General features: G+C 46.9%; 1 protein-coding gene across 3 annotated transcripts in view; it reads right to left on the reverse strand.

Moving 5' to 3' along the window:
- The window catches only part of COP1 (COP1 E3 ubiquitin ligase), a 30,515-nt gene that overhangs the window by 5,445 nt on the left and 1,262 nt on the right, over positions 1-23,808 (reverse strand). For 2 of the 3 annotated variants that reach the window (XM_061550417.1, XM_061550419.1), the window contains 17 exons: positions 21,637-21,696; positions 17,186-17,283; positions 16,979-17,043; positions 16,125-16,244; positions 14,590-14,658; positions 13,021-13,080; positions 12,166-12,236; positions 11,594-11,645; positions 10,858-10,975; positions 8,893-9,025; positions 6,763-6,906; positions 6,130-6,238; positions 4,886-4,967; positions 3,973-4,089; positions 2,783-2,900; positions 2,312-2,436; positions 1,571-1,731 (listed from right to left, as the gene is read on the reverse strand). In XM_061550417.1, the coding sequence (XP_061406401.1) occupies positions 1,571-1,731; positions 2,312-2,436; positions 2,783-2,900; positions 3,973-4,089; positions 4,886-4,967; positions 6,130-6,238; positions 6,763-6,906; positions 8,893-9,025; positions 10,858-10,975; positions 11,594-11,645; positions 12,166-12,236; positions 13,021-13,080; positions 14,590-14,658; positions 16,125-16,244; positions 16,979-17,043; positions 17,186-17,283; positions 21,637-21,696 (1,702 nt within the window). The remainder of the gene's footprint in view (positions 1-1,570; positions 1,732-2,311; positions 2,437-2,782; positions 2,901-3,972; positions 4,090-4,885; positions 4,968-6,129; positions 6,239-6,762; positions 6,907-8,892; positions 9,026-10,857; positions 10,976-11,593; positions 11,646-12,165; positions 12,237-13,020; positions 13,081-14,589; positions 14,659-16,124; positions 16,245-16,978; positions 17,044-17,185; positions 17,284-21,636; positions 21,697-23,808) is intronic. The other variant, XM_061550420.1, reaches the window with a different exon arrangement.

The following is a 23,808-nucleotide window of genomic DNA, read 5'->3' on the forward strand; positions in this document are numbered from 1 at the left end:
AGGTTGAAAGCCTTGTTGCGCAAGGCTCTACCCATCCGTAAAAAGGGGATATGATAACACTTAGCGAAGAACATCCGATATGAAAAAACTTTTATTATAAAGCCACGTGGCTGTGAGGCAATTACTCTACCGAAAACTGGCCAAATTGATGAAGGATTGGCCAAAATGTGTCTCCAAATCATTGATAAAAGGCTGGCAGAATGGCGAGCTGAGTTCCCATTGTCTCATCGCGCTTTAGGGACGTACGTACGGCTTGCTGCTGCGCGTCTGGCATGAGCGCTGATAATTTTACCGCTAATTAGATACTCCTGAAAACAAGTGGAAGTTTAAAGCGTTACATAATCCATGCGTATACAAGACATTTTGTTTGTTGGCCTTCCCCCGCACCTCCCATTAGCACGGTGCGAAAGAAGTTCAACATATAAAACATTTCGTCCTTAACGGCTTAATTTATATAGGCTTCGAGCCAATTAATATAATATATCGATGTGGCCAGGTCATACAAATAGGCGGGGGTGGGGGGACATACGTTCAGTGGTATGAACAAACATTCTGAGGAGGGGGCCGGGGGGACCCGATCTTCACATTTATTTGCACCGGCCAGGTGCTTGTGGGGAGAGGAACGAGCCAGACCACGTGACCTCTCGTGACGCCCGGCCAGAGATCTCCCGGCGATTGCTGTGGGGGGTGGGCATCGGGCAGCGCCGGGCACGGCAACGCCACAGTCCGCAAAGCAAGAGCCACCCCCCCCACCCTCACCGTACCCCCCCAAATTAAATCACCACCAAACCCCACTGCCTATATAACAAAGCCCCCCCCCCACCCCCCCAACAAACCCTCTCCCCCCACTGCCACCCCAAGCCTGAGTGAAAGCAACAGCGGCGCGATGGAAAAATCAAAGAGGGCGATTGTCAGCACGCAACCGCACCATCGCGACGGGTCACGTGCCAACTCCCGATGGATGCGTGCAGCGCAAGCGAGACCCGGATGATACGAAGATAATGGGTAAACAGCCCCGGGCAATGTCTGTCTGTCCTTCCTGGAGGAGGCCGCGGGTGTCTCTCATTCGTAGAAATTTTGGCATCGCGGGATCCACGTACGAGAGCGAACAGGTCGATGCCGTTGTGCACGCGCCCGCAATAACGCCGGGTTGCTCGAGGAAACTGAATATAGGAAGCCGTGAGGGTTCCACGCTTACTCTTAGAAAAAAAAAAGAGTAGTATAAGTAAAACTATTTTTTATTTTACCAGGTAAGGCCCACCGAGTTATATAGCTCTTTGGTTGAGAGGATTTTGTGGGCGAGTAACCTTCGGCGAGTGGATTCCGCACCTTCAATTAGCACGGTTGGCTACGTACGGTACGAAAGAAGTTCAACATACATACGTACATACATTTTGTGGGTGAGTGAGCCAGGGCGAGGGGAATTTTGTGGCTGAGTAACTCTGGGCGAGCAAGTGAATGGATGAGCGAGCATCTGCATGTGAGGGAGTGAGCGGGTGAGCGAGCGAGTGTGAAGGGTGGCGAGCAAACGGCCGAGCCTGTGGGCCAGGCTGCATGCGTGCGTGCTCACCCCGTCCGGCAGCACCCGCCAGCAAACGGCGCTCACAAACTCGCTCCCGTCGTCCTCCTTCTTCTCCTTCTCCAGCACGCTCTTCACCATGTCAAACTTGAACGTGAGCAACATCTTGGAGAGGCCCTTGTAGTAGACGTACAGCGAGTTGTTCTCACTTCCTGTGGCCGAGAGAAGGTGGAGAGAGCGGAGCGACCAGTGGCACGGTCAGAAGGGGGGTTTGGTGGAGGGCGTGACAGACCGGTGACGTACGATCGCTTTAAAACGAGCGATGCCGTCCCCCCCCGCCGCCCGCCTCCACCACACACGCAATGCGCAACTAACAAGACGCGAGCCAAATGTATTCCGGAAAATCATCCGTACGCAACGATTAGCTAACGCTTTCCAGCACGCTGTATTTGTCATCGCAAGTATTTAACTGGCAATTTGTGGGCAATTTTCTAATTTGGTACATCTCAACCGCACAAGTGACCCAGCTACTGCTTTCCCGAATACTTTCGGGGGAACCGTGCGACGACGCTGACATGCGAAACGAACGACGGAAAACGCCGTCTTCGATACGACGGCGACAACCTCCGCGGCGAGCGCCTCCACCGCTCGGCCAAAAAAAGAACGGAGGTAAATCGGAGATTGTCACGATTAAAACATGATCGCACGCGCGTGTGTGTCTGTGCACACAATAAGCGGGGCGTGGGGGTGCAGGCGAGGTGGGGGGGAGCAGCGTGCGGAGGCTGCGCTCACCGCAAGCAATGTAGTCTCCGTTGGTGGCCAGCCCCACAAAGTTCTTTTCGTTGATGTGGCCTTTGAAGGAGCGCAAGCAGTGGGGCTTATTCACACTCCACAGCTTCAGCTGGCTGTCTGTCGAGCTGCCCAAACAAAACAACGTGAATGAATGAAGCCCTTGATTTTGTAAGTAGATGCTAGCACCGGCGATGAAACGGAGCCAGTGTCGCAGGGGCGTACACAGAAGCAGCAAAAGGCCCGGCACAAGCTCAATTCATCGGCCTTTACGGTTTCTTGACTCTGCAGGTAAATTAATTTGAACAGAAAATTCTTAGTGAATCATTTTAGATTTTATTTTACAGAAATAAAAAACTTTCTCTTTAAGCACAACTTTCATAACTGGCGAGCTGCGCATGAAGGGTGCGTATTCTGAGTTAATCTGGCCCCCTGCCACTTTAAACGCCCGGCGCTTCAATGGGCGCTACTCACGCAGAGACGATCTCCTCGCCGCTCACGAACTTGGCGTACGACACGGCTTTCCGGTGGCCCTTGAACACCATGACGGGCAGCTTGGTGTTGCGCAGGTCGTAATAGTGGACGCAGTGGTCTGCGGAGCGCAATCGGAGGGGTCATTTCACGCTCGCGCGAGCCCTCCCCACCTTTCAAAGACTGGCAAACGAATCACCCGCTCCGATTAAGCTGGCCCAATCAACCGTGCGGTGGAAAATCACACCCAACGAGGGCTTTTGTGAAACGGTAGCCAGAAAAGAAGTGGAATAATGCCCCCAAAAGGAGGTCCATTACCGTCCCGAGGTCGTCAGCGGGTTCATCTGCTTACCATTCTCACAGTCTTAGTTCTTTATTCACCAAATCTTGTTTTCCCCAATTAAATGTAAGGGTATAAAAGCTTACTACGCCCGTGACAATGTCACGGAGGGTAGCAAGGACAGCTCGACACTCTTCAGCGAGTACACATTAATGCTTGTCCAAAGAAGAATAAAAAAGAAATAATCCTCCACTGATGATTTACAGTGCCCTCCTTGTTGTAAAACACAACTGCCGCCGATTTATTTGAAGCGTGTAGTCGTGTACATCGAGATCTGTCTGCATAACCTCTACGGTGATGGATTTTTAACCGCAGCGAGTACTCGGCACATAACGATTCACCGCCATTCCTCATCCCCACCGCAACACTTCAATGAACAGAGACAATTCAGGACAACAATTCGATTAAAAAAAATGTTCTCTTCTTTCTTATTAGCATCGTCTATCTCATGTTCTGTCTTGTTCCACATCATTAAATCAATTAGCCTAATGGTTCAAGAGGTCCCGGCGTGCATGGATTGCAAATATATTCTTAACACATGCATTTTTCGCAGGTGTGGGACTCGATTTCGATTTACAAATGTGGGGAGGGGAACGAGCCGGACCGCATGATCTCTCGCGACATCCGGCCAGAGATCTCCCAACGATTGCTGTTGGGGGCGGCACTGGGCAACACCAGGCACGGCAACGCCACGGGCCGCAAGTGAGGGCCGCCCCCACGCCGTACCCCCAAACTGTACCACCCAAAATACCCCCACCGTACCCCCACCGTATCGCCGCTCCCCAAAACAAACGCGTGATTCGGCGAGCGAGCAGTCACAGGTAAAATGTGCGGTGCAGAGGTGAGTGGCTACCTGCACAACCGAACGCCAGGTGGTAGCGCGACGTGGGGCTGAACTTGACGCAGCAGACGTTGGCCTTTGCTTCGATGCACGCAACGGAATTGTCCAAGTGCGTGGACCACAGCTTGACTGGATGGGGGGGGGGGGGTAGGTTAAGGAATGGAGGTATAAGGAACAGACAGGGGTCACGTGCTGCAGTTAAAGCAAAAGGAATTGAGCAGAAATGGGCGGGACACGTCATGTGAAAACCAACTGCAGAGTTGATGATGAAGGAACGTAAAAGAAGTGGAGGAACACAGCGGAAGGAAGAGACGGCGCAGGCGAGATGGAGATAAAGAGCAGCAACTGAGAAAGACCAGCAATGGAGTCCTTTGTCGATGAGCAGGAAGTTACAGGCCAGCAATAACAAAGCACTGAGGGGTTGTGGGAAGTTGGCACGGAGTGTGATTAACAGGACACAAAATTGAGTTGCAAGACCCCGGGGAAAGTGGGGTCAATTTAGGAGCATGACATCGCACACCCCTGTCGCCACCACCACCACGAGATAAAACACAGTTGCCAGGAAGAAAAGAGAGGTTGAGGCAAGAGATAAGAGCTTCCAGATGCCCACAACTCTCTCTGGCTTAATTATTGTCCAGGTTTGCGGAATTTCAAAAGCTAAGCGGCTTAGCCACAGGGGTTCAGCCTCATCAGCACTACGATATCTCTACCAGAGCAAGCCTGGTTATCCAAATCAAATTACGGCGAGCGGGCGGGGGGGGGGAACCCCAAATCTGTGCAATCGACTTCAAAAGGAAAGAGTCTGTCCGAACAGCTGGAAACCATACTGAGAAAAATAATTACTTTTAAAGAGCCCTTGGCCCAGAAGGAACGCTGGTCATCCCTGATGACATCATCCCAACAGAGTGTGGCCTTGCCATTTTACCTTTGGCGTCGTCGGACCCAGACGCTAGGATCTTGGGGTCCATCAGGTTGAAGTCTACGCTCCAACATCGCTTCTCGTGTTCCTAAGGGAGTGAACATTCCAAAAGAATACAATTTCACCATGCGATCATCGCATTGCTGATCATAACAACACTGCATATGGACAAAGACAAAGCTCCCCCCCCCACCTTCCAAAGGCATACAGACTGTTGGGACAAGTACCATAAGAGAGTACATCTACGAAGGCCGAAACTGTGCACGAGGGCGTGGTGTGGCTAGCACCATGCACAGCCACCTTTGTCTCTCTGGTACTCATGTTCAAATTTATTAAAAGCTGACCCAGAACCGGTTGAGATATGTTACTGATGATGCCCATAGCTGGGGAATCAAACTCAGGGCATTAATCCATTTGTCCAAACCTTCCAATTGTTATCCCCTGCTGCTATATCTGTTTTTTTTTTTTCTGGGCATTCAAGTTTCCTTCCACATGCTCAGCACTCCTTAAAAGGAAAATGCAAATATCTCAATGCAGAAGTGAGGTTTTCCTGGATAAATAAATAACGGTATTATTACTACTACCATAAACATCACAAACTGTGAGACTTGAAACAAACTCTGTGTAAAGTTACCTAGTGGCAAGGGCACTGACCGATAGATTACCTTCCCGGAACTCTGAAATTAACGACAGATTAAACTTTTCTTGGGTGTCCCGCAAAAGGCACACGATTTTTTTTATTTCCCCACCAATGTTTTTTTTTCGTGGAAATGTTTCTTCTTTTCATGACGGCATCCGTGTCATGCGACAAGGTGCCCATTCACATCTGTCCCAGGGCAATGATGCAACCCACCACGTGTTCGACAACGGCCCAGGGAAGCGGATGTTACAGAGCTACCTCTGAAATCCCTTCAGGTGACCTCTAATGCACACAAGGAAAAAGGGGCAACACTTCCCCAAGCCTCTCTGCCACCGAGAGAGTAATGTTCGACACGCAGCAAGTCAAACCGATATGGACTTCTCAAGAGCTGGAATTTTGCCAAATTAGTTTCAGGACCAACTTTAATGTGACTGTTTTTTTGTGTGCAGTCGCTGGTGACCAGGTTGAGACTATCAACTTGCTACGCTTGAATGCCCAGTTTTAATCACAGGTGGTTAAAACCTGGATTTGAACCCCAGGATCTCAGCGATGCCAGCCCAGCACTCTGACCCAAGCCATTGTCAATGTTTAAAAGGGCGACGCTCCACACCTGGAAAACCTTTGTCCTCTGTCCCGTGAAGCCATCCCAGAGGATCACGGTTCCCTCGTAGTCACTGCTGGCCAGGATGCCCTTGTGGTAGTTGCTCCAGCTGATGCAGCTGCAGCACCGGGCACGGAAGCAATGTTTAATAAAAAATAAGGAAATACATTAATAATCAACAAGTTAATTTTTTCACAAATGTACATCAGTTGATATAGCTGTTTTGTCAGTCCACTGTTGGATGAAGTCCTCCTCCATGCCGTATCGATCGCCAGGTCAATGCGGGTTTGAAGGGGCGCTTTTTGCCAGGACCGTTTCAGAGGCAGTTTAATCTGGATACAAGCACACACCCCTTGGGGGTAAGGCTGTGTGTGCTTAGGTGCCCTGAGACATTAGCGGAAGGCGCCTTACATGTAAATTATTATAATATCCGAAGTAGTATGCTTGTAATACAAGGTTGCCTCCACTTTCCCCCTCTACTGTGTTACGTCAGCATGCGTTGCTTATACGAGAACTACCCTGGTGATGATGACGACCGTGAGAGCATGGAGTCCCGCCGATCGTAGTGCCCCTGTAGATCGGTGCCAAGGCGTAGGCAGCGTGGGTGGACTGGCGGTGGATTGCGGAGTGGTGGAAGCGCACCTGATCTTGGAGTTGCAGGTCATCTCGATCACGGGGTAGTGAATGTCCACCGCATCTCGGATCACCGTGCCGTACTCAAACACCTTGATCTTCTTGGTCACTCCAGCGATGGCGAAGTAATCGCAGTCCCGATCAAACTCGATACTGCCGCGATAAAAGGCATCGTCATTATTATTACTTAAAAGTTAGGGGGGAAAAAATCGTGCGCACACACGGATTATTTAACGCCACACCGAAGTACGTTTGCCTTCGGAGGTAAATGTGCTTCACCTTCGATTATCACGGTTCTCTACGTACGGTGCAAAAGAAGTTACACAAAATACAAATATACAATTAGCAGTATGGAAGCCGACAGATAACTGTCAGGGCAAAAATGCATTTGTATACAGGTAGTCCCCGACTTACGATGGTCCGACTTACGATATTTCGATCTTACGATGGCGATAGCGATATGACAAAATTGTAAAATATTTTACATTTCACGCGGCAGGCAAACGCAGCAGCGTACGAGGTACGATACTGTACGTTGGGACACTGCCGGGATGTACTGTACGCATATAGTTTATACAGTACGCTACTGTAAATTGCTCTGTTTTGCTAAATTATCACCATTCTTTAAGACTCCTGGGTAGGCTAGGCCATTTTCGACTTACGATATTTTAGACTTACGATGGGGTCGTCGTAACGCATCTCCATCGTAAGTCGGGGACTACCTGTATTTACAAGAAGTAATTTCTTCTTCTTTGCACTGCCGAGCTTTCCGGAGACAACTGGGAAGCAGAACCACAGCTCTGACATTTCCCCTGTCGGGCCGAGTCAACGTGCCGACTTTAACACAAATGGGATGCCATGAACGCGTGACGGAGCGTGGCAAAAACAGAAGCCGCGTCCCCGCCATCAGGTGCCACTTGGAACCAACCATTGTTCCTTCACGTAACTTTCAGGCTTCTGAATTAGGTGTTAAAACGTTTCTCAATTGCGCTTGTGTATCTCAGAGGTCTTGTGCATTAGGTTTCATCCCAAACTCGCACTTAGCATCGCTTTGTCGACACAGCTTTTGCGATACGACCGTAGAATACGGCCCGAGTCGATTTAAATTAACTCTTTGGAAAATAAAAAAAGAGTCTCCCCCTCTGTCTGTGCACGTCCGCGACTACAAACTCCGAACAATGGACCCGCTTAACCTCACAAGGCCCTAATAAACGTATGCATAAAGTCGGCGGGTGGCAGCATCAATTCACCAACTCAGACAAAACAACTGAATTGCTAAATCACTTACAACCGAGTCTATAATAGTTGCCCTTCAAAGGCCAGTTTGAGAGAAGCTCAATTAAGTTCTTTGAACCAATGTCTTTTCAGACATCAGAGACGATTTTAAGGGCAATCAATGCAACATTTAGCAAGACATTAAACGGTCTCACTGAATGTCATCAGTCTACATACTAATGACAAGTTTATGTTGCTAATATTTCTCGACAAATTTAGAATATCAGGGGTGTAATGGTTAATCCCCCCTGCCCCCATACAGATTTGATGAATAATCCCAATGCCATTCAAAACCAGATTTTTTGTTTCACAAAGTGTCAAATGCAATAAACACTAGTGGCTGGGGGCGGCATGACATACAACGCACAAATCTAAACCCACTGGCTCCGACGCAAGTCGTTCAATGCATGCATCACGAGCTCAAGAATCAACATTAAATCTGTGCATCATTACACACCAGTACTAATTTGCCGTAATTACAAGTTCCGTTTTGTTAACACGTAGTTAAGAGTTACATATGTCTGTTACACATCAAATTGCAACAAAATGGCACTCTTCAGAGTCCTGAACTACAAGGTTAAGATATTCCTGAATATAGAGAAGAAAAAACATTCGGTCAGGGGGGGGGGGCGAGACAGAGGGACATCATTACGAACCACATTCATGGAGATGATCCAAATATAGGATCACAAAGCTTGGGCAATTGTTGCCACCCATTCAGGCTGCCTTCTCTGTGCTTTCCCACACCCCTGAATTATTCTCTCTCTCCAAGGGTAAATGTAAATTGGGGAGACTTTATAAAATGTCGTAATTCTTCCCCTTCTTATGATTAAAAAGTACGGGGGACGCGAGGAGACAGGTCACCTGGATACGATGCTGGAGCCATTGTAGATGTCGCTGGCGTAGGAAAGCGTGGCGAGCGGGCGCACAGAGCTGTAGCGCGTGAACTTTGCCAGGCAGTCCTGGAACTCCTCCAGCTGTCCGCACTTGTTCTCATCTGAGCCCCGACGGCAAAGCAGGCACACACACACACACGGAATAGGGTTGAACGCTTCAGTCCCCGCCAATTCACCCTCGTCACTTGCTCGCTGGTATTCACAGTTGCCTCCTTGCGACTCTTCAATTGCTACGACTAGAGTTACTGTTCACGTGAACTTCACTCGTTGATTCCTCCGCCCACGCCGAGGACTCGGTCCACCACTGTTTTGTGTCACCCATACTGTGTTCAATCACCACAATGCAGGTCACAAAACTTCCCCATAAGAGACTTTTGGGTTAGATTGCGATATTGGTCGCGAAAGCCTACGTGGTAAACTCGCACATCTTATGTTACTCTCCTCGCACTGCTCGACTTTGGAATTCCCTCCAAACGTCTCTTTCCCAAGCTCCTGCTCAACTCCAGACAAGTGTTAACTCTATTACAACTCCGATAGTGCGTCGGTTGCTAGTTGCTTGACGTGTTGGGTCTTAGACCTGTGAATCACTGCCACCAGCACGGCAAACGTGAATGCGTGGGTCTTCTCGACCACGCTGTAAGACCTCCATGATGTATTTTTGCATTGTGCCTAACCCCAATGATTACCCACCTCCGATTAGAACGTTTGGCTATGTACGGTGAAATAGAAATTTTATATACATGCATACATAGTCTGTGACATGTCCATCTGAAATTATAGAACTGCCCTGAAACAGTCTGCGCAAGTCAAGACAAATCCAGAGTCCGCCTGCTTAAACTGATGCTGCTGCTGCTGCCACACTGAGGTCCAAAAGGCTAATGAGATTATAGGGCTAAATCAAATTATTTCACTCGGTCAAACGAATCCTTGTCTTCATTTTTGTATTCTCCACAAACGGCCACTTTCTCGGAATAAGCCGCGCAAGTTTAGCGAAAGGCAACGTTAAGCCTCACTGGCGTCATTTCACACCATGGTCTGCAGTTCCCCAATGGGCTTACGAACCGCGTTGATCAGCAGGCACTGCCGTGGTAACAGTCATTTCAGACTGGCTCAAGAGCAGAGCCCTCTGCTGGTGACTGGATGATATCACACCAGGCACGGTTCAGACCCACTGCGGCAGAGGTCGCGAACGGGTTTTGATTCCTTACCCGTACCCCGCCGCACCAGGGTACCCGTTCCCTACCCGTACCCTACCCGAAATGAGTGACAAACGGTTACTCAACCACTGCCTCACGGTCTACCCGTACTCGTACCCGGCCGCACCAGGGTCGCAAACGGCTACCCGTACCCGGCCGGGTACGGGTAGCCGGGTATCGGGTAGGGTACGGGTATCGGGTACCCGTTTGCGACCTCTGCACTGCGGTAAGTCATCGCTTAATGCGCTGTGTTCACATAAACGCGTTTTTGCTTTAAATGCAGTTATTCCATTAGGGAAGACTTTTTGCGTAACGTACACCGTTGAAAAGGGGAACGCGCCCGTTATAACGTGGAATGCACACCATTATCACGCAGTTTTTGAGAGATTCACAATGAACGACTTTCTCGAGCTGCGTGGTCGAGTGGTACAATACAGTACGCGAAATAATACAAACACGTGGCGGCGTACCGCAAGTTATTTGTCCCGCCATCTGTGTGTGCGTACATTGTATCTCGCCAAACTTTATCGTTACATTCTTTACGGGGATTTATTTTTTAAAGGAACGCATCTACCGCGTTAAAGGAGGACTTGCTGTTCTATAGCACCGTTTCGTTTGTTGTCCTTCCCCCGCACCTCCGATTAACACGCCACGTAGGTGCGTAAGAAGTCCAACATACATAATATACGCTACGGGTGCACGGCGTTGGCCGGCTGCCACGGAGGGAATGTACCGACCCGAGGGCGACGACAGGCGGCAGGTGAAGTAGCACTGCTCCAGGTCGTCGAAATGTGCCGACAGCTTCTTCCTCCTTGCTGCCATCGAGTTGTTCCCGTGGCACGGTAACCGCTTTGCCTGCAAGCCAGCATGGAGAGAAAAGACGTGCTTGTCATCGGCGGTGGGGGGGGGGGGGTTTACATTCTCTAATTGCCGATAAACAAAATTGCCGGCAATTCTCCCGATCTTGTCAGATCTTAGAAGCCAAGTAGAATAGTTCTTGGATGGGAGACCGCCATGCATAACGGGTGTTATAGGACACGGAGCTACGTGTAGGACAGCGCAGGGCCACCCACACGGGGGGGGGGGGTGTGGCCAGCACCATGCACGGCCGCCTGTGTCTCCCCAGTGCCCATGGTTACACACCGCAACAGGTACTAATTTGAGACCGAGTCGACCTAGGGGAGGGGACCAATAGTGTTGGCCGTGAGCGGGAATCGAACTCTGGTAGCGGGGTTTGTAGCGCAGGGCGCTAACCACTACGCTACGCCGTACGCCTATTCTCCCACAATCCTTGCCTTCAACCTGCACTGTGGTCAAAAAACCTCCACGACGTATGGGGGGAGGGGGGGCTTTACTGCTCGTAAACATGACAAAATGAGCCGATAGAGCCGTACATTACATATTACGACGTTACAATGACGCTCGGGTTCCAGGTAAATGTCATGCGTAGGGGACGCGAGCATGCCGGCTCACCTGAGCGCTGTCCGTAAACGCAGGGAAGGGGTAATCCGAGTCGACCAAACTGCTGGAAAGAAACCACGCAAGCAACGTTGCAACAATGTCAGAAGTCCGCCTGCATCAACTAAGAGAAAACAGCGTCTGTTTCCCAGCGCGGGGTTTCGTACTCTCAGGTTCTCGCGACGCACACGGTGGGGCTATTCCTCCTTCCGCAATGACCATATTATCCGGATAATAAGGTGCACTTTTTTCCATGTAATTTAAAAGGAATGGGGGCGGGTGCGTCTTATTATCCGGAGAATGCGCCGTCTTTCAGAAGATTTTAATTTATTTGTTAAACCAGTTGTTCAGGATAACCTTCCCTAAGACATATTTGCACAATTTAAAGCAGCGCGTTTATAAATCATCTTCTGGAAGACGTGTTTTCATATCGTTGTCGAGAACCAACACTGCGAAAGACAACTCTCTTCCCAATTTTCCAGCGGCGCATTTTAAACCATCTTTTGGGCTTTCCAAAGAAATCGCATTCTCCCAATTCTAAAACACACCAAGGGCCACAGTTCACTAAAGCCATGGTGGTTGTTCACCTGGTGGATGGGGTCTCCAGCAACTGGGGCACTTGGGGCACCAAGGCTTCGTGGTGTTTCTGCATCAGCTCCTAGATGGCACATTATGGTGGGGGATTAAATTGTGGGGCAAAGTATCCTGGGAAAAAAAACTTGCCAATACATGTGATTTTACATATAAGCCACACCGACATCATTGGAACACTTTACAAGCAACGTCTCCGGCTTTGTAACGCTTTCCAAACCAAGGTGAAAATAATTTATGCAATCGCTCTATCCGCCTGTAACAGGGAAGGCACTCGAATCCACCCTGAAGATGATCCAATATGAACGATGCTATGACGTAAGTCAAGACATCAGACATGCACATTAATATTAATAAAGTAGCACGAGGAAAGAAAGGCAATAAAAAGCTAAAAAAAAGAATTTGAACGAAAAAAATGGTCACTACACATTTACCAAAACTGAACAGATTCTCACCCGTCCTCAAAAACCTACGTGTTAAATGAAAATAAATTAACTTAACACAATGCTCAAATAATGCACATCTCACAAAAACTCTTAAATAGCTGTTAAAAACCCTGCCTTGAAAGGAATAATATATAAGCAAATGCTTTGGACAACGGCCCACCCTTCTTAATCGTCGAGACCAATGCAGAGAATCCCACTTCGTTGAGCTATCATTTGTGGCCAAGGTGGCTTTCGAAAAAGAGCTATATAGCTCAGTGGGCCTTACCTGGTAAAATAAATAGTTTACTTTAGTATCGCGAGGCTGGGGCTCTCGTGCTCATTTACACACGAGCGTGGAACCGCTTGCGCGCAGGGCCTATTTGCAATGGGTGACCGCGCGCCGACGTCCGAGGTACAGTCTCGCACCTCCACGTGCCGCATATCGCCGTGCAGGACGCTCAGCTCCTTCGTCAGCTGATCCAGTTGCTGCGGAGAGGGAGAAAAAACAATCGGCCTTAGGCTGCATCACACAAAAACTGTTTGCTTGTCGGCACCAGTAACCACAATTTTATTTGTGTATAAAACACAATGATAAATAATTTGCAGTTGCCGTTATATTGCAATAGATGCCAATCACGCATTTATTTCACGATCAACTTTAAAACAATACAGTGAGTGAATATATACAACACGGAAATGCAAATATAATCGGGACTCTATTCTGTGCCTCCACAAACCAATATTATTTCATCCACCAGCCGCCTGGCTTTCCAGGCTAATATTATTCAGCAGCATTTGTTGAAGCACTCAAAGACAAACTGCCTCTCATCAGCAGAGTCAGGCTTGTTAAACAAAAGCCCGAAGGATTACCAGAGGACAATATAAATGTGGAGTGACCTACGACGTCACTACTGTCGGGACTGTACCAGCGTTGGGACTTTTGACGTCACTACTGTGTTGGCTCAGTATGGATGCTGTAGGCAGGTGTCACGGAGGTCATGTCAGGCCGTGACACTCTGCGTGAACCCAACAGGACACGTGACCGGACAAAGGGGGGATAGGGACCCCAGGGGGGAGCTTGGGGGTCAAGTGTTTGGGGGCCCGGACCTTCCTGAAGGGTCGAGAAGGGGGGTGTGGCCTGGGGTGGAGCCGGCCACGCCACGGGAGTTATAAGCGGGGGGCGTGAACAGAGCTGGGCTGTTCAACCCCGGCATGAAGACGTCATCAGCAGAACCTCGAGTCTCTGATCGTCGTTCGTGACCAGGCAATCCGTCACCTGCCTTGGTGACGCTGTGTAGTACTCCCCGAGTGTGTGAGGTTAGGAACGGTGGTCACCACCCTGTATATAATGTTCACGTTGGTTGTTATGCATTAATAGTGTTGCCTCCAAGTTGAGTGTGCGCCTCAATTGAACCCACTACAAATGTAAATGGTGGTAGTCAATGAGAACATCTCTGATGACCACAAGGTGAGGGGGGGGGAACAGTCTCGAAACTATAAATGCTAAAACATTTTAAAAAGTACGGTTGGTAGTACAGCACAAAAAAAAAATGTACCTCCATTATTAACACTGCCTTTGACCAAAGCATGTTTAATGCATCAAATGTTATCGAGATCTTAGAAGCTAAGCAGGATGAATCTTGCTAAATATGCATATGAGAATCAGAATATTAGTTTACACTGGAGGAATCCGATGAGCTATTAAGCTCTTTTTCACAGCTGTCCAGTAGGGGTGGGTGAGAATGTTACAACAAAGAACACGATAGGAGTGTACAGTAGAGGCTTGGTGCTGCAAGGCTGTCGGTACAAAAATTAATTATTGAACCCACTGCGATCAGTTCCTAAGCTTTTATTCCATTCCAGGATCGCAAAAAAAAAACGCTTCAGAGGAAATACACATTCCATTAACTGTGTTTGTGCGAGACGCCAATACGCCACGCAGTGTTCGGAGCTTGTGATGTGGAACAGCGAGTGACGAGATGAGAGACAACGCACCCCCTGCTTGTTGCGGTGAGCCTGCTGCAGGAATTCAATCAGCAGCTGGTGTTGTGCCACTGTCGACTCCTGGAAAAATAAAAAAAACACAACACGTGACAAGGTCAAATAAAATACTTTGCATCTTCACTTAAGACGTAGATGTTGTAAAATAATGTAGGGTCCTTTGTTAATACACTAATGAATAAAGGCTTCACCACGATGTGCCGGTCACGGGGGTTGTTTGACCATCTTTCATCATGCTGCGTCAGTGTGGGTTGCCGAAGGGATGAGCCCAGATATCACTCACCGCTGATGCTTTCCTGGATTTTCTGTTTGCGCATAGTCACACAGTCACCTTAAGATGTTTTCTTGTTCATTTTTTTATCTTTTGTTTGTTGCGGTTGCACCCGATTCAAGAGCCGAATGGCTCACAGGGCTATACCTAATTAATGAAACTGAAAAACTGAAACTGACTGGGAACGAAACACAGGCTTGCTGGGTTCATAGCGCAGTGCGTAAACCAATACACCGCACTACGTGTACAAATACAATGATGCGTCTCTAGGCGTAGAGGAGACCTCTTAATTACACTCGCAGGCACAAAGGCAGTACCTTTGGTTGCTGCTCAACTCTATCGCAATGTGATAAAAAAAATATTTATCCATTGCAGGACTAAACAGTGAAGATTGCAACACAGGGTCCTTCTATCATGGGGATTTGCGGAATCTTCCAGCCATTCATGCCCACCACTGTGTAGAGCATCTTTAGATGTGGTCACACACAGGTGCTTTATAATCCTAATTGGATTGTACCATTATGTAATCATGCATATGCCCAGCAAGTAACTACAACAACATTCGATTTCAAAGGCAATTTCAGGATCAAGATTGTGCAAAGCACTTAACAATTCACGTGCAATGCACAGTTAATACAAAACACAACAAACCGAGACACTAAAATCAACTAAATGCAACACAAGATTACTGACATCAAGTTTAATGTTTTGTAAAGTCGATTCCAACAATGTCTTGAGGCACGGATTAAATGACTGCCGAGAATTGGTCAGAGAATTCCATACATTCCATCACCCTTCGTACACATCGGGTGCTAAGCAGGGACTGGAGCCTGCTTGCACTACAACACCGTGTGCGATGACTTTTATTTGATGCGTACAGTCAAGCGGCGCTATATGGGTGCGTGCAATCGCACGCTGCGTTTACACGTGCGCACGGGGGACCGTTGCTCCTTGTCGCAAGCAACTTACGTCAGCGTGCGGAAGACGGGGATGCAAAACAAGCAAATTGCCCTGTGAGCGGAAGCTCGTGGCAGAAGCTGTGGCCGCACTTGCGAACACCTCTGCGGAACAGAACTATACCGGCGCCCCATCGCTGCGAAATATCGCAGCGATGTCGCACCACATGACAACACCCGACCTCTCCGGCACCACATTCCTCCTGACGCCACCATCACAAATGCCACCGCGCCACATTCCCGCGGCCGACGGTGGCCAAACCTGTGCAAACGCCACCGCATTCCTCCAGGGGCCAACTCACCGCTTCCAGCTGCATCTTCTTCTGCGTGAGCAGCTCCAGCATGCGGTTCACGTCAGCGAGCTCCAAGCCATCTTGGTCCAGCGCCAGCAACTCCTGGATAGTATGCCAGTGCTGGCCGCTCTGTGAGGAAGAGGGGGGGTGGGGGGTGGGGCAGGGTGGAAGGGTGGAAGGGTCACACAACACGGGGATCAAGAGACGTGGCCGGTCACCTTTGTGAAGTGCGAAAAGCACTGCCGGGAGTCTTCTCATTATTTAAGCAAAGTTCATTGCGTGTCCACGTCGAGGCAGGTGCAGCTATCGACGACACACGGGTGCGTCTTCGGTCAGCAAACTCCAACCATGGACCACGTAGAGGAACTATTTTAAAACTGTTATTTTTATTTTACCAGGTAAGGTCCACTGAGCTATATACCTGTTTTTCAGTAGCGATCTGGCCACAAATGGCTCGTGTGGAAATTTATAAAAGCCAAATACTCGTAAAGTATGCGAACCACTGCTTGCCACGTCGATCATTCGCTGTGGGATTCGGATATTCACAAGGCGACTTCTACACACAGCAACCCTGAGCCCGCGACTACAAACTAAACCACTTATCAGGACCCTCCTGGAAAAGATGTGTAACTCGGTCAAGCTTTCATGGATAAGAAAGTGCAACAACAATAAAATAACTGTCTAGGACAAAGGGTTGCACTTATTCTGTGAATGTTCCGATCAGATTAGTTGTCCAAGGACATCCTGCCCATTGCACAATGGGAATAAAACTTGGGGATATTTTAAAGTAAAGATAATGCAACAAAATGCGCCAGTTATGTTTTTCCCTGCACATCTCCAACCGAGGCACGTGGGACACTTACCGGTTGTTCCATCTTCATTCTCTTCTCCTCAATCCGCTGACGCTGCTTCAGGATCAGCTCATTCACTGCGAACAAACGCGTATGGGAAAAAAGATGTTAAATATACAATAATGCGAGCATCAATCATTGTAGGCCTGTGTTGCATTGTGGTGCAACAAATATATGCAAAAAATGCAGGTGGGTAGAAAGTAAGTTAAAACAACTCACAGAGGAAGTTGGGAAATATCTGGTTTGGATTCTCAATGACGTAATTGCACTTTGGGCAACGATTGTTCTCCTCCAGACTCCGACGGATGCATTTGCAACTGAAACAGACAAAATGCAACGGCGAGTAATTGGCAATCATCGTTATTAGCATCATTGGAAAATTTACCAATCACCGAATATTGTCGCGCATTCATCAGACGGTAGAAAAAAATGGAATACAATAACAAACCACTTCAGCATCGTGTTGCGTTAGCTCTAACTGGGCGAGACTCTGGCACAAAAGCCAAATTAAAGGGCTGCGTGCGTTCATTCGGCTTGAAAAAAAAAATTTCCCGACAATTATCGGATGAGCGAAAACAAACCGTGCCACACCCCTCGAAGTCAGCGCACCCGCAATTGTTGCCAGGCAACACGGGAAGGAGCGTGGGAAGCAGTGGTTAGGCAACTATGCGATGAACCCGGCAGCCCGACTTCGATTCTTGGCCACAGCTAACATCAGTGGCACGCCATATCCAAACCGGTCCTGGGACCTCAGAACTCACTTCAATAAGCACTCTGTCCAGCGTGGCAATGGACAGTCAAACAACCCTCAACCCCGACAACATATGGTGAGGCCTCCATCCAGCAGTGAATTGAAAAGGGCTGTGAGTTCGTTAGTTTTAATAGGTTTCCTGCAAACCATATCTGCTTTCTGACAAAACTGGAAAAAATACAACGTCGGGCATTGGAGTCACCGAATACTGGGCTCTTTTAAAAATGGGAGTAAAAAAAAACATCTGGCTTCGATGCGTATGGCTTACGTATTCAATTACCTATGATGTAGCCTGCAAGAATGCCACAGCTGTTAATTCATTAACACAAAATTACAATTTAAAAAAGTGGCCATTATTACGATCACGCGAATGCTAAGTGTTTAAAGGTGCCTGCCAGCAAACCAAGCAACGTTCAATATTAAATAACAATACACCAAGGAATCATGATACATCACTATACATTCCTCTTGAAATGTAGAGAACAACTATGCACATATCTGTTTCCACACATATGCCCACTGGCTTTCCAGATGCATGTTCAACCAACTATGGACCAGTTTACACTTTCAAGGTCTCATCAGCAGTTCGGGCTTTCTAGACAAATGCTGCTGTGGTTGCAATATATTATTGGCAAATGCACTCCATCTAAATTATGGGGTCCATTCAAAATAAAATGTGTGTGTGTGTGGACTACTGCTCAGCAAGAAGTACTTTGAAAAGAAAGCTTATCAGTAAGAGTTAATGGGCACAATTTCAGCTAAAAGCATTTTAGGACTCAGACTTTGGCTATAAACATACTAATAAAACACCTGGGGTAGTTCCTTATTAACAGAACGATTGGCTTCATCTTAGAATGCACTGATAACACTGCATTTTCGTAAACAACTCACAACAAACAGTGTTTGCAAGGCTTGATGAATCATTAATCACACTGAAAATTGTGAGCGCTCTATTTTGCAGTGCCAATTGTCGGCAACATCACTTCGCACAACTTTATTACGCAGCCTCTCCTTAAGATCCAATATTTCCTATCAAACGCTTACATTTGGAACCACGTAAATAAATCTCACTGTGGGGACTATATCACTCGGGTTTATATTTTTCAAAATTACGTTGATGACAATGTAAAATACACCATCTTATATACATATCAGATGGTGCATCATGTTATGAGATGACAACAATTAAATTTGGACCTCCGTTTAGAAAATGGCAGTGAAAGGGGATAAGATGGAATAACTTCTGAAGTCACTTCAATCAGCCTCTTTATCCATACTAGGGGCACAACATATTTATATCATATTCTTTGGGTCTTTAGGTAAAGCAAAGTAGATAGAAAAAATAATCAAAATAATAACAATATCACGACGTTTCGATCGCAACACAAGCAATCGTCTTCAACATATTTATGCAACATGTCAATCAAACTTGTGCTTTTAATTCTCTTCGCTGAAATAAGCAGAATTTATCCATAATAGAGGTTTTTGGGTTAGATCGCGTAAATATATGTGTCGTTAAAACCCGCCACCACCCAACACAGCCAACTAGTAAGGGTGTCACATAAACATAACATGCCAATTCGTCACTAGTACAGCACACCGGTGTGTTGGAAAGCCAAGCCACAACATTTACAATCTGAGTACGACGTTTCGCCAGTAATTACAACTAGCTTCATCAGGCGCCAGCCAGATTTGTGGAGAAGTCCACCTGTTTCGTTCCTTATATCGAGGCGACGATGTGGTGACCACGCTTCTGTGCTCTTGCGCAACGTGGGGGGGGATTACTGAGGCAACGTACATTATGCATGTGCATTATGCGAGCCCTTTGAACTTGTCCTTCCTGTCTATTATGTTTGTTAAAATAGCCGTACCAACGGTAATCCCTATTGAAGTACGCTGCCCTTTGTAGGCTTGCATTTAAATAATGTATTATTTGATGATTAGCTTCCACACAGCACTAAGGCGGTAGCTATCCGGTTAAAGTTATTTTGATTTCTGTTCAAATTCGATAGATTCTCTAATAAGTCTTGGCCAGTAGTAGCTAGTTTTGCACAATATTTCAATATTATCAAAATCAATTGAGTGTCCTTGTTGGCACGCGTGTTCTGCTACTGCTGACAGTTGTATTTGGGAGAATTTTATATTTCTCCGACGTTCTTTAAGTCTCGTGCTGATCATTCGTCCTGTTTGCCCAACATAACATTTACCACACGTGCAGTTAATCCTGTACACACCTTCTGTTGATAGCTTCGGCAATACATCTTCTGTACCAGATATTAATTTCTGTATTTTATGCACCGTGCCAAATCTGACTCGGATGTTTTGTTTTTCCAAACATCTGGCTAGTTTAACAGTTCCTCCCGTAATGTACGGTATTTTAATCGTTTTAATTACTTGGGGAGTTTCAATAGCAAGAGCATTGAAAAAGATGTATTACCGAAGCTATCAACAGAAGTGTGTACAGGATTAACTGCACGTGGTAAATGTTATGTTGGGCAAACATGACGAATGATCAGCACGAGACTAAAATAACATCAGAGAAATATTAAATTCTCCCAAATACAACTGTCAGCAGTAGCAAAACACGCATGCCAACAAGGACACTCAATTGATTTTGATAATATTGAAATCTTGTGCAAAACGAGCTACTACTGGCCAAGACTAATTAGAGAATCTATCGAAATTGAAAGAAATCAAAATAACTTTAACCGTTCGGATAGCTACCGCCTTAGTGCTGCGTGGAAGCGAATCATCAAATAATACATTATTTAAATGCATGCCTACAAAGGGCAGCGTACTTTAATAGGGATTACCGTTGGTAATAAGCACAATAGACAGGAAGGACAAGTTCAAAGGGCCTGCATAATGCACATGCATAATAATAATGTACGTTGCCTCAGTAAACCCCCCCCCCCCCCCACATTGTGCAAGAGCGGAAAAGCGTGGTCACCACATCTTCGCCTCTATATAAGGAACGAAACAGGTGGACTTCTGCACAAATCTGTCTGTCGCCTGATGAAGCTAGTTGTAATTACTGGCGAAACGTCGTACTCAAGATTGTAAATGTTGTGGCTTTGCTCTCCAACACACCGGTGTGCTGTACTAGTGACGAATTGGCACGTTCTGTTTACGCGACAGCCCTTACTAGTTGGCTGTGTCGGGTGGTGGTGGGTTTTAGCGACACATTTATATATTTACGCGATCTAACCCAAAAACCAATGGATGATATTTGTCGCGAAAGCCTACGTGTTAAGCATAATTTAGTTAAAAAACTAATTTAATATGAAGGATTGATATAGTGCTGTCACTGACAATCAGGATTTGACCATTAAAAACATGGATGCATGGCCAGGTACAAACCCAGGATATCTCAGCAGTGATGGCTTAGAACTCTGACCCAACCTTAGCTACCTGAGCCACCCAGCCATTACTATCCTCGACAGTCCTAAGAATACAAATACAAAGATTCCCTATTTAGCCTTAAAGGACTGTTGGGGCAAGTGTTGTTAGCAAGCACATATGAAGGCCGGTACTGTTGTACATGAGGGGGTGGGTGGCCCAAGTCTGGTTCAGATATTCATCACGGGCATTAGCCATGAGCGTGAATCGAACTCTGGTCGCCAGGTTCATAGCCCAGTACGCTAACCACTACACTACCGCATCCCTTCACAGACAATGCATAGGGTACTAAGTATGTATGAGGTGCCGAAATGTAATATAACATTGCGCGATGCCATTTCTTTTCTTACAAATACAACTATCCAGTGCCACGAGGTGCATTACACAATATCCTTTATTTATCAACATACATGTACGACCACTGAAGCAATCACTGCTGCCTGCCGCATACGATTTAATCTCGAGCGTGCAGCTCGAGCGAGTGAACACAAGCAATTCTCCTCCGAGCAGAAGCACATACCAGAAGCTGTGACCACACTTGGTAATGTACGCCTCTTCTATCATGTCGAAACAGATGGGGCTGAAAATGCAACAGCACAAGCGAGACAAACAGACATTGGCAACAAAGGAAGAGTTTTCTAACACAGCCCTTGCATCACAATGTCATGGGAATTTCAGCTCTCAATGCTGATGTACATTTGTTGATATAACTGACGCCACATCTGGCAACATCAATCATTACATGTCGTTTGCTGCCATTCATTTAAAGTAATTCCCTGCCTTCATCCATAACGCTTTAAAAAAATGTTTGGATTAGTATGAAACATAATGGAACCATATCTCAATATCAACGCACTACTCTTCTTATTCAGGTGATCCAGTTACTTGAGTTTTTTCCAGGCCAACTCTTGGGTACCAATCCATATAAATCTTACAGCCCAACCAGCCTTCATAGATGCTCCCAAACAGCACTTTCCCCAACAAACTAAAAAGGGCTATGGTGGGAGACGCATCTTGTTTTGTGTATGTGTGCACATACACATGAACAAATATCCCCTGTACAGCCAGTACAGACTGTTGGGCAAGTGCTGTTTGCGAGCACCTATGAAGGCCGGCACGGCACACGAGGGGGTGGGTGGCCAACACCACGCCCGGCCGCCTTTGTATCCCTAGTGGTGATGTTTACACACTGCGCCAGGTGCTCATTTAAGGCTGAGTCGACCTAGGGGAGGCCCAGGATTGGTTCAAATAATCGTCACTGGTGTTGGCCGCAAGCGGGAATCGAACTCGGGTCGCCAGGTTCGTAGCGCAGCGCGCTAACAGCTACGCTACCGCTCCCCACCCACATACACAAATACATGTGCACATACAAATTGTGTCGACATGTATTTGTGTATGGGTGTGCGTGTCTAATTTAGTCTGCAAGTACGTGTTTTGCATCTTGTTTTTACGCGTCTGTGTAAACTCTGCGTGTCTGCATGCAATCTGCATGTGTGTGTGGTCTCTGGGTCTGTGTGTGGCTGCATTTAGTCTGCATGTGTGCTTTTCTAGTCTGTCCGGACGCATTAGTATGTCATATACGTGAGTCACCTCTAGCAATCACCGTCTGCTCACTGCAGTGTGTGCGTGTGGGCCAACAGGGATTTTAGGGAGGGGGGAGGTTAGGGCTAATTTCACAGGCACTTTCATGTTTATCACGATATAAAAAAACCTTTGCTTTTTTTTTCAGGTACTCTCATTTCCTGGCACACGCCAAATAATTATTAAAACGGATTTGGTAAATTTAACACAAACGAAACAGGAGCATTTCACCTAATGAAGATTGTTGTAATTACTGGGAAAACGTCGTACTCCAATTGTAAATGTTGTGGCTTGGCTCTCCAAGACACCGGTGTGCTGTACCAGTGACGAATTGGCATGTTCTGTTTACGTGACAACTCTTAGTAATAATCGGCTGTCGGGTGGTGGTGGGTTTAACACCACATTTATATTTATGCAATCTCACCCAAAAAAAAACTATATTATGGATTTGGTCAAATATCCTCATGCAAGATTCCTTCTTTCATACAAAAAAATATTTTATGTATATACAGACATAATATATGCTATGTAGTCTTGTCGCTCAGTTAGGCTTTAACAGATGAAGAACATTACGAACAGACTAAACAGCTGACAGTCGGAAAATTAAGATTCTATAGCTATGATTTGCCAATAAAGTACTCTACACAGAACATGCTCTAGAACAGTGGTTCTTAACCTGGGCTTTGCACGCATCCCCTAGGGTGCGAGATGCCCTTTCTGGGGGTGCGAGACGTGGCCAGACTTTTTTAAAGGTAAATCGTTGAATCACATAATTAAGCTGATGTATTCATTAACATTATAAAAATACAATTGAAAACCGAAGGGGTGGTGTAAGGTTGCAGTAAAGGTTAAGAACCACTTCGAGAACAAAGCTGCGGCAACTTCAGCACACCGAGACATCAAACAGCTTTAGCTTTTAGGACAAATAGAGCACCCACTAAAGCAATTACACAGCTATAGCGATTATAGTAATGATGTTTTAGAACGCTACAGAGCTCAAATGTCCCAGTGTAGTAATACCCTATGAAATGTTCCTTGGAAACTAAGTCCAGTCTGTCCTGTAAAGCGCCAACAATTATTTTGAAAACAATGCAAACGCAGGACAATCGCT

This window comes from Lethenteron reissneri, chromosome 12 (genome assembly GCF_015708825.2).
Source record: "Lethenteron reissneri isolate LAM-NWPU_2019-01 chromosome 12, ASM1570882v1, whole genome shotgun sequence".
Classification (NCBI taxonomy): domain Eukaryota; kingdom Metazoa; phylum Chordata; class Hyperoartia; order Petromyzontiformes; family Petromyzontidae; genus Lethenteron; species Lethenteron reissneri.